Source organism: Lissotriton helveticus, chromosome 9 (assembly GCF_964261635.1).
Source record: "Lissotriton helveticus chromosome 9, aLisHel1.1, whole genome shotgun sequence".
NCBI lineage: Eukaryota > Metazoa > Chordata > Amphibia > Caudata > Salamandridae > Lissotriton > Lissotriton helveticus.
In genome coordinates, this window is record NC_136070.1 from 1273352847 (window position 1) to 1273369292 (window position 16446).

Here is a 16446-nt window from a genome sequence, read left to right on the forward strand (position 1 = left end):
CAAGGGCACTTTCACACACACCATCTATTACATGGCTACTCACAATCTTTCTCTCAGGGGACAAATTTAATGTTTACTTTGTGTCCAAGGACCGCATCGGTGGGGGCAGGGTCAGTGGTTAAGGGTCGGGGCTACAGCAACAACATAAAACTGGCCATGAGGTTAATCACAGGACCCTGCAGCCGAAGGCTTCGTCCACTGAGCCCTCCCGGCATACACATAATTTTCTCGCTCTCTTTCTCTCTTCGTCTCCCTCCCTCTCTATAGCACACTAATCACACACACCCTGTCACATTAGGCAAAACACTGCATCTTACACTAATCACACACAGCCTGTCACATTAGGCAAAACACTGACTGCCACCCTTATACAGCACGTGCAACTCCTACGCAATGTAACATCATAGCACTTCGCCACTACAGCACCAAACTTTCAGTCAGAACTTCTAATTGCACATTAATTTGCACGTAAACAGGCAACACTTTACAACATTTACGCAGAATGCATTCATTCGCAGCTTTACTTGCACAGTTAATAATCCAAGTTACAAGCTGACACACGGAAACAGCCGCTCGTACAACTACTAGTATTACATTTTCACAATCACACATCCAATAACACATTAGCCAGGATTAGCTGCCTACCCAAAATAAAACTTGACCTTACACTTAATACACTATTCACAGGCACATTGGAACATTAGGGGGAATAGTACAGTCATAATCCGTTCGCAACACTTCGCCACACCACAACAAACTTTTCATACACACGATCAAGGGGACTTTCGCCCACACCCTCTATTACATGGCTACTCACAAGCTTTCTCGCAGGTGAATAATTTACTGTTTACTTTGTGTCCAAGGACCGCGTCGGTGGGGGCAGGGTTAGTGGTTAAGGGTCGGGGAGACAGCAACAACATAAAACTGACCATGAAGTTAATCACAGGACCCTGCAGCCGAAGGCTTCGTGCACTGAGCCCTCCCGGCATACACATAATTTTATCGCTCTCTTTCTCTCGCGGTCTCCCTACATCTCTATAGCTCTCTCTCCCTCTCTATAGCTCCCCCTCCCTCTCTCCTGTCTTCCTCTGTCTCACTCTAACTGTGTTCCTCCCTCTGTCTCACTCCCCCTCTCTTTTTCCTCCTCTCTCCCTCCCTCTCCGTCTCGCAGCTTAGATTCATTCCCTCTTTCTTTTAACTCTCCACGTTTCTGCCTGTTTCACTCTCTCTTCCAACTCTCACCCCCCTCTCCATTTACTTACACAAATCTCGCAGATACCCCAAGCAGCCGTGCACGCACTACCAATCCTTCTGTTATGCCACATTTCGCAGCTTACATTCCTTCGCTCTTTCTTCTAACTCTCCACGTTTTTGCCTGTTTCACTCTCTCTTTTAACTCTCACCCCCCTCTCCATTTACTTACACAAATCTCGCAGATACCCCAAGCAGCGGTGCACGCACTACCAATCCTTCTGTTATGCCACATCTCGCAGCTTACATTCCTTCGCTCTTTCTTCTAACTCTCCACGTTTCTGCCTGTTTCACTCTCTCTTTTCACTCTCACCCCCCTCTCCATTTACTTACACAAATCTCGCAGATACCCCAAGCAGCGGTGCACGCACTACCAATCCTTCTGTTATGCCACATCTCGCAGCTTACATTCCTTCGCTCTTTCTTCTAACTCTCCACGTTTCTGCCTGTTTCACTCTCTCTTTTAACTCTCACCCCCCTCTCCATTTACTTACACAAATCTCGCAGATACCCCAAGCAGCGGTGCACGCACTACAAATCCTTCTGTTATGCCACATCTCGCAGCTTAGATTCATTCGCTCTTTCTTTTAACTCTCCACGTTTCTGCCTGTTTCACTCTCTCTTTTAACTCTCACCCCCCTCTCCATTTACGTTTCTGCCTGTTTCACTCAGCCACGCAACGCCACTCAGCCACGCAACGCCACTCACGCACGCAACGCCACTCACACACGCAACGCCACTCACACGCGCAACGCCACTCACACGCGCAACGCCACTCACACACGCAACGCCACTCACCCACGCAACGCCACTCACCCACGCAACGCCACTCACCCACGCAACGCCACTCACCCACGCAATGCCACTCAGCCACGCAACGCCACTCAGCCACGCAACGCCACTCACACACGCCACTCACACACGCAACGCCACGCACACACGCAACGCCACTCAGCCACGCAACGCCACTCTGCCACGCAACACCACTCAGCCATACAACGCCACTCAGCCACGCAACGCCACTCAGCCACGCAACGCCACTTAGCCACGCAACGCCACTCACCCACGCAACGCCACTCACCCACGCAACGCCACTCACCCACGCAACGCCACTCACCCACGCAACGCCAATCACCCACGCAACGCAACGCCACTCACACACGCAACGCCACTCACCCACGCAACGCCACTCACCCACGCAACGCCACTCACCCACGCAACGCCACTCACCCACGCAACGCCACTCACCCACGCAACGCCACTCACCCACGCAACGCCACTCACCCACGCAACGCCACTCACGCAACGCCACGCCACTCACGCAACGCCACGCACCCACGCAACGCCACTCAGCCACGCAACGCCACTCACCCACGCAACGCCACTCACCCACGCAACGCCACTCAGCCACGCAACGACACTCAGCCACGCAACGCCACTCACACACGCCAATCACATACGCAACGCCACTCACACACGCAACGCCACTCAGCCACGCAACGCCACTCAGCCACGCAACGCCACTCAGCCACGCAACGCCACTCAGCCACGCAACGCCACTCAGCCACGCAACGCCACTCAGCCACGCAACGCCACTCAGCCACGCCCGCCACTCAGCCACGCAACGCCACTCAGCCACGCAACGCCACTCACCCACGCAACGCCACTCACCCACGCAACGCCACTCACCCACGCAACGCCACTCACCCACACAACGCAACGCCACTCACACACGCAACGCCACTCACACACGCAACGCCATTCACCCACGCAACGCCACTCACCCACGCAACGCCACTCACCCACGCAACGCCACTCACCCACGCAACGCCACTCACCCACGCAACGCCACTCACCCACACAACGCCACTCACCCACGCAACGCCACTCACCCACGCAACGCCACTCAGCCACGCAACGCCACTCAGTGAATAATTTACTGTTTACTTTGTGTCCAAGGAACGCGTCGGTGGGGGCAGGGTTATTGGTTAAGGGTCGGGGCGACAGCAACAACATAAAACTGACCATGAAGTTAATCACAGGACCCTGCAGCCGAAGGCTTCGTGCACTGAGCCCTCCCGGCATACACATAATTTTATCGCTCTCTTTCTCTCGCGGTCTCCCTACATCTCTATAGCTCTCTCTCCCTCTCTATAGCTCCCCCTCCCTCTCTCCTGTCTTCCTCTGTCTCACTCTAACTGTGTTCCTCCCTCTGTCTCACTCCCCCTCTGTTTTTCCTCCTCTCTCCCTCCCTCTCCGTCTCCCTCCCTATCACCCTGCATCTCACTCCCTTTCTCTTCCTCTCCCTCCATTTCCCTTCCTTTCCCTAACTTTCCCTTCCTCTCTGTCTTTGTATATAACTCTCCATTTGTCTCCCCTTTATTCCCTCTCTATCTTTCTACATTACTTGCACACTAACTGGGTACACTTTCAATATTACACGCACACCGCATTCATTCTCAGATTCAATGCAACACATTAACCAGTCCAAGTTACAAGATAACACACACACACATTTTTTTACGTCTCTCAGTATGAACTTTTCACGCACTCACTCACTCTCTCTCTGTCCCCCTTTTCCTCCCACTCCCTCTCTCTCCCTCTATCATCTCACCCTGCCTGTGTGCCACCCGTGGCGCATACACTCACAGCAGCACTAGAGCTCTTAACAGGTCTTTAAAACACTATTTACATGCTAATGTGCCCTTTATGGGAAAAATTCGAAAAAATCTCTTCTAAACATTATGTATTTTTTTTCTCCTTTCAGATTATTAAAACAACAACAAAAGAAACAGAAGTTAAGGTAAATACTACTTTGCCACTTAGTTTAAAATGTGTTAAAAGTTCAGACCTTACAGTCCCCAAAAAAATTTGTTAGTTCACAAACCTTCTTAATTTACATTTGTTGATAACAACATTTCAGTATAACTTATAAGATGCAGAGATGCTTGAAAGCAAGTTACCATCAAGGGAATAGCAAATTTAATAGCAAATCACAAGGTAAGCAATGCTTACCAAATAGTGCTTTTGCTGTCTTGCACAATTTATGCAAGCCAGTAACTACTTGGAACTCTAATGATCTGCATTATATAATGGACCGTGGGGACGCTTTATATCTCCAAATGCATTCTATTAACAACAAAACACTTATGCATCCAGATGACCTGCCAAGGTATATAGACCACAATCAAGAGATATATTCACTTTTGCTACGGAATGCTTACTACGGTGATGTCCTTAAACGTTTTGATAAAGCCTACCCAGATATTAGCACAGCATTAAATGTTACTATTAATAAGCACTGTGGTGTTCTACTTTGTATGAATGTTTATGTAATAGCTATTTTCAAACATATGCAATCATACTTTGTATTTGATTCACATAGTAGGGACCATGAAGGCATGCCTCATTCAAACGGAACATGTGTTACAATTGCATTTAATTCGTTTGAAGGCCTAATTCAATATGTTATGAAACTAGCATATAACTTTACACATCAGGCTGAGCAATGTGTCCAATTTGAATTAACACCAATAGATATAAAAGTCATTCAAAGGAAATCCTTTACAAAAGCACTTACTGTGCATAAAAAAAATAGTCACCTACCGCAAGAAAGAAAAATTTGGGTACATACTACTGAATGTACTCCTAATCAGACGATAACATCAACATCAATGTCTTCTGATGATTTACTGAATAAAAGTAAGGGAGGGAATAGCAATAGTAATCATTTAGCACAATTACCAGGTAATAGTAAAGCTATACAGGGAACAAATAAACAGTCTCGGAAAAGAAAAAGGGATTCAAGTACATGTCCAACTAAAGTTGTACAAAGAAAAAAAGTTAATACAGCTGAAGAAGACATTACCAACAGTCAACTAAGTGCTACTGATAATAACATCCCCATCTTCACGCAGGGCCAAAGACAGAAACGAGGTAAACAAAACCATACAATCATTCGCAAATTCCACCGGGAAATATTGCATGGCCCAGAGTACATTTGTACTCTTTGCAATCAACTGTGGCATAAACAAACGTTGCTAAATATACGCAGTGTTAGCCAATCTGAAATTTTCAACAAGTGTAACATTAGTAACAAGAAAACCAATTTTATATGTAAGACTTGCTATTATTACATTCGCAAAAACAAAATACCACCATGTTCTATTGTAAATGGCATGGGCTTCCCAAATGTACCAGTTGAATTAGAATTATATGATTTAGAAGAAAGATTAGTTTCACCTAGGATACCATTCTTACAAATTCGGAGTCTGCCACGCGGTTTTCAAAAATCATTATCAGGTGCAGTAGTTAATGTACCTGCAGATGTTATGACAACTGTTACAATTTTACCAAGGCAAATTAATGACGCCATGACAATCCCAGTGAAATTAAAAAGGAAATTAATCTATAAATCATATACACATTATGAGAATATTAGACCAAATACAGTAAAAAAGGCAGCTACTTGGCTAGCTAAAAATAGTACAATGTTTAATGAATATGGTGTTACGATTAACCCTGACTGGGAGTATATACTTCCAGAAATAGAATCTCACAATGAGACTTCTGAGACAAACAATTCATCTGATAGTTCTGACAACATAGAAGCTGGGAATTTGGATACTATGTTAACAAATGAAACTATTACTAGTAATTCGCTGAATGTGTTAAGTTTCGCTCCAGCTGAACATAACACGCCAAGAGGTTTATATGAGGATAAAGATTCAGAGTTTTTGGCTTTCCCTACTATTTTTTGTGGTGAACGAAGGCCTAACAATAAGGAAAGACACATACCGGTACATTATAGTACTATTTGCCAAGCAGAGTTAAGGAGTTATGATAGAAGAGTCGCTAAATCTATTAGTAATATGTTTTTTAAACTGAAGAAATTACATATTAAGCAGATCCATGGTAAAATCAACATTTCCATCAGAAAACATTTTACAGATGGGAATAAAATAACTGCTAAAGACATTAAATGTAATATTGCCAATGTTTTTCAGTTTAATGAGGGGTACAAAGTATTAAAAACTATACGCAGTTCACCTCCATATTGGGAAGGTTGCAAAAAAGATATTTTTGCAATGATAAGGCAACTTGGCATACCCACTTTCTTTTTGACTTTATCTGCTGCTGAAACAAAATGGCACCATTTAATAAATATACTATTGAGAGTTAGAAACTTAAAGGAATGTACAGAGGAAGAATTCTTAAACATGTCTTGGGAAACTAAAAGTAAATTAATACAAGAAGATCCAATAACATGTGCAAGACAGTTTGACTATCAAGTTAGGAAATTCTTTAATTGTGTTTTGCTGAATGGCACTAATCCAATTGGGGAAATAGTAGACTACTTTTACAGAGTCGAATTCCAACAAAGAGGTTCTCCACATATACATGCATTACTCTGGGTAAACAAAGCACCATTGTATGGTGTTTCACCAGTCGAAGAAGTCAATAGCTTTATTGACAAATATATCACTTGTCATAAGTCTGAGGACCCTGTTTTACAACCGTTAATAAATCTACAAAGGCATGGTCACACCAAAAATTGCAGACGTAAACAGCAACGGACATGCAAATATCAATATCCCAAATATCCAATGTCAACAACGCTCATATTAGAGCCATTAACACTTGAGGAGACAAATAAGCAATGGCAAGATAATATGAAAATAATACATGAAGCTATGAATAATACTACTTTTAATACACTTTCTTTTGAGGAATTTTTAGAGTTCATTAAAATGGATGATAAAGAATATATTACTTCTATACAAACTAGCTTACAAAAAACAACTATTTTTTTTAAAAGAACACCAGGCGAATGCTTCATCAATAACTACAATAGTACTCTTTTAGAAGCTTGGCGAGCAAACATAGACTTGCAGTTTATACTAGACCCTTATGCTTGTGCAGTCTATATTATCTCATATATCAGTAAATCGCAAAGAGGAATTAGCAAACTTCTAGCGCAAGCTGCTAAAGAGGTAACAAGCAATAGTAATATCAAAGATCAACTTAAACACATAGGAAACAAATTCCTCAACTGCACAGAAATTAGTGCTCAAGAAGCAGCATATCTAATTCTTCAAATACCATTACGGAAAAGCTCACGATCATTTGTATTTATTAATACTAGCCGTCCAGAGAAAAGAACTTATTTAATGCGCGATATCGAAACTATTAATAACTTGCCCGAAAATTCAACTGACATTCAATGTGAAAATATTATTATTAAGTACTGCAAACGGCCACAATCATTAGAGATGTGCACGTTAGCAGACTATGCGGCTAATTTCAACTATGTGAAGAAAAAAACACATGGGAAAGAAATAAATGATTGCGAAGATTTACTTGCAGAACAAAACTTTTACAGCTCAGATGAGGAAGAATTAGAAATAGAATGTAGTCACGGAAATAAACAACAAAAGAAACAGAATTATGATTATGCTTTAAATAAGCGCAGACAAGGGAAAATAATACGCTTTTGCAGATTTAGCAAAAATAATGAACCAGAAGAGTATTATAGAGAAATATTAATGTTGCACTATCCATGGAGGGAAGAAGAAAAAATACTAATCAACAAGGAAACTTACTATGAGAGGTATCTGGAAGTTAAATCATTTGTTGACACACAACTAAAAATCTATAACAAACAGCATGGCGAAGTTACAAACATTATTCATGAACAGTGTCATGAAAATGTAATTTCACCTCCTCTATCACCAACTGTTAATATACAGACAGAAGACCAAAATCCAGAACATAATAATAGATATGATTTGGCTCTAGATTTAGGAATTAGAACTACAACTGAAGAACAAAGCTTAACTAACGTTATTTTACTCAATGAAAAATACCAACAACTTATGCAAAACTTAACGGAAGAACAACTTAAATTTGTTTACCATCACTTGCATTGGTTTAAAACTACAAGCACTCCATGCTATACTTTTTGCACTGGAGGGGCTGGTGTTGGGAAAAGTTTTGTAATATCTGCACTATATCAAACTTTACTACGCTATTATAACACTAAGGCCGGTGAAAATCCAGATAATGTTTATATCTTACTTACTGCTCCAACAGGAAAGGCTGCCCATAATATTAATGGAAAAACACTGCATAGCACTTTCAAAATACCTGTGTCGCAAAGTTTGACTTATAAACAACTGAGTCATGAACATAGAACTGCTCTACAAATGGAAATGATGCATGTTAGAGTTGTTATTATTGATGAAATTTCAATGGTAGGACACAATATGTTGAATTTTATACATAACAGGCTTCAAGAAATTAAATCATCTAATGAACCATTTGGAGGAATTTCTATTTTAGCCATTGGTGACTTTTACCAATTAAAACCTGTATTTGACAGATACATTTTTCAGGATTCTACACAAATGTATGGTCCTTTAAGTGCTAACTTATGGAAAGAACATTTTAAAATTTTTGAATTAACAAAAATTATGCGCCAAAAAGAAGATCTACAATTTGCTGAATTACTAAACCGATTGAGAGAAGGCAAGCATACTGAGGAAGATATTTCACAAATTAAGCAAAGGGAAATACAACCTGATGAGACTTTATTAGAAACAATTCCATATATCATGTCAACTAATCTAGAAGTTAATGAAATTAACCAAAAGGTTTTAGAACAACATTGCAAAGATTATCCAGTCTACATAACAGTAGCAAGCGATACCGTCAGTTCAGATTTGTCTGAAAATGTGAAAAAAACGATTCTTAAGCAACTGCCCAAAGATCCACAGAAAACAATGGGCCTTTCACATACATTACACATTGCCTTACAACTTCGTTATGATTTAAGTTGCAATGTGGATGTCAATGATGGTTTAACAAATGGCGCAACTGGTGTTGTACAATTAGTTGAATTGATTAACAATACACCTATTATCGTTTGGTTGTTATTTGACAATCCCACTATAGGACAAACAACCAGACAACAATATAAACACTTATTTCATTCACAAATACAAAATACATGGACACCAATACATGCTATAGCTAGACATTTCCAATACACTAAAAAATTTATTACCATTATACGCAAGCAATTTCCTTTACGCCAAGCATCAGCACGCACTATACATCGCACACAAGGTGCAACTCTCGAACCACTTTATATACACTTTAATAACAGCAAGATTCATCATTTGCATTATGTTGCTATTAGCAGGGCAAAATCAATACAAAATGTATATGTACACAATTTTGATGAACGTAAAATTGTAGTACATCCACAAGTTAATGAGGAAATGCACAGATTAAGGACAGAAATGCCACTTGAAATACATATCCCACAGTTACGTACATACAGTGCACATTTCAATATCATTGCACACAATATCAGATCACTACAGAAACATTTTTCATCTATGGTAGCGGATAGCAATATATTACAAGCAGACATTATTTGCTTAACTGAGATCAACACTACAAGAAATGCTACAGCTAATGATTTCACGATAGAACAATATCATCACATTATATTTGATAAATTTCATACATACAACACAAACCATGGAATGATTATGTACTACAAAAAAGATTTATTTATATTGCCTATTTATGAGACACTTGAAGGGATTGACATTTTACATTTTACTCTACAGATTGATAACACAGATTACCTTATTATTATTTTATACAAACCACCCCTAAAAAGTATAACTTCTCTTTTTGATTTCATCAAAAATATTACGGATTTTTACCCCACACACAAATTCATTATTATAGGTGATTTCAATGTGGATGTATCTCAACAAAATGCAAACAGCAAGCAATTACTTGGATTCTTTGAAACGCAATTACAATGTCAACAACTCATTAACAGTTACACAACTAACTACCAATCCATTTTAGATCATATATATACAAATGTCCAACTACACAACTATGGTACTTTAGAATGCTATTACAGTGATCATAAAGCAATATGGGTTTGTATTTAACATGTTATGTCACATTTTCTATTTCAGATGATGTCTATTGAAGAAATTATGAACATTAATACCGATGACAACAAACCATACCAGAAACCAATAAGAGTTAATGTCATCAACTGCTCAGGGAAAACTACGTACAAAAATGCTAAACAAGAGCAGAAAATTTTATTCCATTTGGCTTTAGCAGATAAAACTGGAACAATAAAATGTACTTGTTACCAAGAAAATTTATATGAGCAAACGAAAAATAACTGTGGACTACTGATACGAAACTTTATTATCAAAAACAAAACAATTTTAATTACAAAACAAACTAAAGTAACCAAATTTCCCGCAATGGCAATCGAGGATGGCCTGATCCAACAAGCAAACAACATTTTGCATCCGCCTGCACCATCGGCTTCTCCCATCAAGGAAATCAAACGGGCAAGTCTAAAAAGCCTGATGACCGTTTCAGGGACAATAATTGCCGTAAGTATGAACACAAACATGTCATCATGTCAACTAAAAAAAAATATTGTCTCGCATTTGAAAAGTTGGACTTATTAGTATTGTAAATGACATATCTTATTTATTTTTTACTTTTTTAAATTGCAAGTCTAAATAGCACACCTATGTCATGTGACAGGCAGACCTGCTCTTAGGGCAGGTATGCTTGCCACATGGCACCTGTGCCGTTTTTGGGGATGCCAGAGGGTGTCAAAGTGACACCCCCTGCACCCTTCTGAATTCTTTAATTACCGATTCGGTAAATACCAAATCGATAATGCCTAATCATTCCTATGGGCTTCAAAGCCCATAGGAATGAATGGGCATTACCTATTCGGTATTTACCGATTCGGTATTTTAAGAATTGTTAAGGATTCGGTACGAATACAGATGTTGGGACCTACATACCATTTACCCATTTTTAAATACCAAATCGGTATTATTCGGTATTTCAAAATAGGTAAATGGGATTTACCTACATCGTACCCTTAGTAACTTCACTAACAAGCTCAAAAAAGGTTGCATTATACACTCTTTCACACTATGTTGAAAGTAAGAGTTTTGGGAAATATATTAGGCCAGTGCTTTGGGGTATACTACAAATTCTAGTACTCTCCACAAAGCCTTTTTTTACAAAAAAAAATGCAATATGGTAGAAAGGATGTTCATTTGGGTCGTGAAATCTAATACATTATATTGCCAGTCATACAACGCACTACTACTATGTGTTTTTACTGTCACTATTTTATAGAATTGCTCTTTTTGGGTTTCCCAAAAGAACGCAAAGACTGTCTTTACATCAATGCCTCACCCTCAGTCACCCTGACTCACCCTCAACACCCCACCCTCACTCTCCCTCAACACCTCACCCTCAACAATTCACCCTTAATGCCTCACTCACCCTCAATCTCACTCAACATCAATCACCCTCAACACCTCCTCCTCACTCACCCTCAATCACCCTCACTAGCCCTCAACACCTCACACTCAAAAACTCTACACTTCTCCCTCAACTACTCACTCACCCTCACTCTCACTCAACACTTCAACACCTCAGCCTCACCCTCAACATCAATCACTCACCCTCACTCACCCTCATCCTTACTCACCCTCAACTTCTCACCCTCACTCACCCTCAACACCTCACCCTCACTCACCCTCAACACCTCACCCTCAACAATTCCCCCTTAATGCCTCACTCACCCTCAATCTCACTCACCCTCAATCACCCTCAACACCTCCCACTCACTCACCCTCACTCACCCTCACTAGCCCTCAACACCTCCCCCTCAAAACTTCTACACTTCTCCCTCAACTCCTCAGTCACCCTCACTCTCACTCAACACCTCAACACCTCAGCCTCACCCTCAACAACTCACCCTCACTCAATCACCCTTACTCACCCACACTCACACTCATCCTTACTCACCCTCAACTTTTCACCCTCAATCTCTCACCCTCAACACTCCCTCACTCTCACTCACCCTAAACACCTCACCCTAACTCAGCCTCACTCACACTCACCCTCACATAACACCTCATCCTCACTCATCCTCACTCACCCTCAACCCCACCCTCACTCACCCTAACCCTCACTCACCCTCAACACCTCACACTCAATCACTCACCCTCACCCTCACCCTCACTCATGTCATCATATGTACTAAAAAAATGCATACTTGCCTTACACACACAGTACACCCAAGCAGCGGTGTACGCACTACCAATCCTTCTGTTATGCCACATCGCGCAGCTTAGATTCCTTCGCTCTTTCTTCTAACTCTCCACGTTTCTGCCTGTTTCACTCTCTCTTCCAACTCTCAACCCCCTCTCCATTTACTTACACAAATCTCGCAGATACCACAAGCAGCGGTGCACGCACTACCAATCCTTCTGTTATGCCACATCTCGCAGCTTAGATTCCTTCGCTCTTTCTTCTAACTCTCCACGTTTCTGACTGTTTCACTCTCTCTTTCAACTCTCAACCCCCTCTCCATTTACTTACACAAATCTCGCAGATACCCCAAGCAGCGGTGCACGCACTACCAATCCTTCTGTTATGACACATCTCGCAGCTTATATTCCTTCGCTCTTTCTTCTAACTCTCCACGTTTCTGCCTGTTTCACTCTCTCTTCCAACTCTCACCCCCCGCTCAATTTACTTACACAAATCTCGCAGATACCACAAGCAGCGGTGCACGCACTACCAATCCTTCTGTTATGCCACATCTCGCAGCTTAGATTCCTTCGCTCTTTCTTCTAACTCTCCACGTTTCTGCCTGTTTCACTCTCTCTTCCAACTGTCACCCCACTCTCCATTTACTTACACAAATCTCGCAGATACCCCAAGCAGCGGTGCACGCACTACCAATCCTTCCGTTATGCCAGATCTCACAATCTTCCATCACACATGGAGCTGGTACAGCACAGGCAACGGCAATGCAAGCTTCACTCAAACACGGAGCAGGTACAGCACAGGCAACAGCAGTGCAAGCTTCCCTTACACATGGAACAGGTACAGCACCGACAGCAGCAGTGCAATCTTCCCTCACACATAGATCAGGTACAGCACAGGCGGCAGCAGTGCAAGCTTCCCTCACACACAGAGCAGGTACAGCACAGGCAGCAGCAGTGCAAGCTTCCCTCACACATAGATCAGGTACAGCACAGGCGGCAGCAGTGCAAGCTTCCCTTACACATGCAACAGGTACAGCACCGACAGCAGCAGTGCAAGCTTCCATCACACACGGAGCAGGTATAGCACAGGCAACGGCAATGCAAGCTTCACTCAAACACGGAGCAGGTACAGCACAGGCAACAGCAGTGCAAGCTTCCCTTACACATGGAACAGGTACAGCACCGACAGCAGCAGTGCAAGTTTCCCTCACACATACATCAGGTACAGCACAGGCAGCAGCAGTGCAAGCTTCCATCACACACGGAGCAGGTACAGCACAGGCAACGGCAATGCAAGCTTCACTCAAACACGGAGCAGGTACAGCACAGCCAACAGCAGTGCAAGCTTCCCTTACACATGGAACAGGTACAGCACCGACAGCAGCAGTGCAAGCTTCCCTCACACATAGATCAGGTACAGCACAGGCGGCAGCAGTGCAAGCTTCCCTCACACACGGAGCAGGTACAGCACAGCCAACAGCAGTGCAATCTTCCCTTACACATGGAACAGGTACAGCACCAACAGCAGCAGTGCAAGCTTCCCTCACACACAGATCAGGTACACCACAGGCAGCAGCAGTGCAAGCTTCCCTCACACATAGATCAGGTACAGCACAGGCGGTAGCAGTGCAAGCTTCCCTTACACATGGAACAGGTACACCACCGACAGCAGCAGTGCAAGCTTCCCTCACACACCGTCACACACCCTCAGCTTCACACACCCTCACTCACCCTCACACACACACACACACACACATACAACAACAAAAAGAAGAATAGAAATAAACTATCCTAATCCACACTCTAACTCCTAGATTGAAATCCTGAGTCCTAATTCACCCTACAAATACACTCTTTCACTCTATGTAGAAAGTACGCGTTTTGAAAACTATAATATGCCAGCGCTTTGCTGTATACTACAAATACAAGTACTCTCTACAAAGCCATTTTTTGCAATAAATATTGCTATCATTTAGGAAGGATGTTCATTTGGGTCGCTAAATATAATACATTATATGGCCATTCATACAACGCACTAATAATATGTGTTTTTACAGTCACTATTTTATACAATGCTTACTTTTTCTTTAGGAAGAGAACGCAAACACTGTGTTTACCTAAATGCCTCACCCTTAGTCACCCTCACTCATCCTCAAAACGTCACCCTGACTCACCCTCAACACCTCACCCTCAACACTTCAGCCTCAACGCCTCACTCACCCTCAATCTCACTCACCCTCAATCACACTAAACTCCTCACCCTAACTCACCCTCACTAGCCATCAACACCTCCCCCTCAAAAACTTTACCCTTCTCCCTCAACTCCTCAGTCAACCTCACTCTCACTCAACACCTCAGCCTCACCCTCAGCCTCACGCTCACTCACCCTCAACACCTCACCCTCACTCACTCACCCTCACTCACCCACACTCCCCCTCATCCTTACTCACCCTCAACTTCTCAACATCAATCACCCTCAATCTCTCACCCTCAACTCCTCACCCTAAATGACACTCACTCAGCCTCACTCACACTCACCCTCATCCTTACTCACCCTCACTCACCTTCAATCTCTCACCCTCACCCTCTCACCCTCGCTCACCCTCACTCACCCTCACTTACATTCACCCTCACACTCACGTAACACCTCATCCTCACTCACCCTCACTCACCATCAACTCCTCACCCTCACTCACTATCAACACCTCACACTCAATAACTCACCCTCACCCTCACTCATGTCATCATGTCTACTTAAAAAATGCATAGTTGACTTACACACACATTACACCTTTAGTAACTTCAATAACTAACTCAAAAAAATTAGAATTATACACTCTTCACACATAGTAGCAAGTATGACTTTTGGAAACTATAAGATGGCAGTGCTTTGGTGTATACTACAAACACAAGTACTCTCTACAAAGCCATTTTTTCAAATAAACAATTCAATCTTTTAGAAAGGATGTTCATTTGGGTCGTTAAATGTGATACATTATATTGCCTTTCATACAAGGCACTAGCAATATGTGTTTTTACAGTCACTATTTAATAGAATGCTTTCTTTTTGTGTAGGAAGAGGATGCAAAGACTGTGTTTATCAATGGGCAAGATACCCCACTCAAATCGATTACAATAAAAGATGCAACTGATGATATAAAAGTGACACTGTGGAGAGAAGCGTCACAATTTAAAATACATCTTGGGAAATATGTTACCCTGACTCACGTCACTGTACATGAATTCAATTGCCAAAAAATATTGAATACAACGCGCCATAGCAAAATGGAGGTAAGCACAACAAACAAAACTTTTGTCAACTATCTCTTCTCAGCCACTCTTGGACTTTCACCCAGTCTTGCCCTTTCACCCACTCTGCCCCTTGCACCCACTCTGGACCTTTTACATTTCACCCACTTGGGACCTTTCACCCACTCGGGAGCTTTCACCCACTCGGGAACTATCACCCACTCGGGACCTTTCAACAACTCTGGCCCTTTCACACACTCTAGGCCTATCACCCACTCTAGACTTATCACCCACTCTAGACTTATCACCCACTCTAGACTTATCACCCACTCTAGACCTATCACCCACTCTCGACCTATCACCCACTCAAACCCTATCAACAACAGGGACCCTTTCACCTACTCAGTCCATTTCACCCAATCTGGCACTTTCAACCACTCTGTTCCTTTCACCCACTATAGGCCTTACACAAAACATAAAGTATACAAATTTAAAAACTAATTGTTGCTTTTATTTTCTCTCAACAGGTAACAGCCCCACCAGAGGAAAAGATGGACATTCTAATTTATGGTGTTGAAAGCTCTACAGAGCAAAATAGTATTATCACAATAAAAGTGACAAACACAGACGAATATCAATCTATGCCCATCGAAAACCAGATCTTAATTAAATGGTTTATGTTAGATGAGGAAGTTGACAACATCGGAGATGCCCTTGTCCACTTTTTGCCACAAACTTTTGAAGTTGTCTTTTGTAATGGCCAAATCATAAAGATTCTGCAAGAAAAAGACGATGAAATATGTTCTGA

The 16446-nt window shown here is 42.2% G+C and overlaps 1 protein-coding gene across 1 annotated transcript in view; it reads left to right on the forward strand.

Annotated features, from left to right (window-relative positions):
• LOC144783417 (uncharacterized) overlaps positions 1-16215 on the forward strand; it is a 34383-nt gene extending 18168 nt beyond the window's left edge. The window contains exons 3-5 of the mRNA XM_078662405.1: positions 4019-4054; positions 10257-10698; positions 16166-16215. Of these exons, the coding sequence (XP_078518531.1) occupies positions 4019-4054; positions 10257-10698; positions 16166-16215 (528 nt within the window). The remainder of the gene's footprint in view (positions 1-4018; positions 4055-10256; positions 10699-16165) is intronic.
• The last annotated feature ends 231 nt before the right edge of the window (positions 16216-16446 follow it).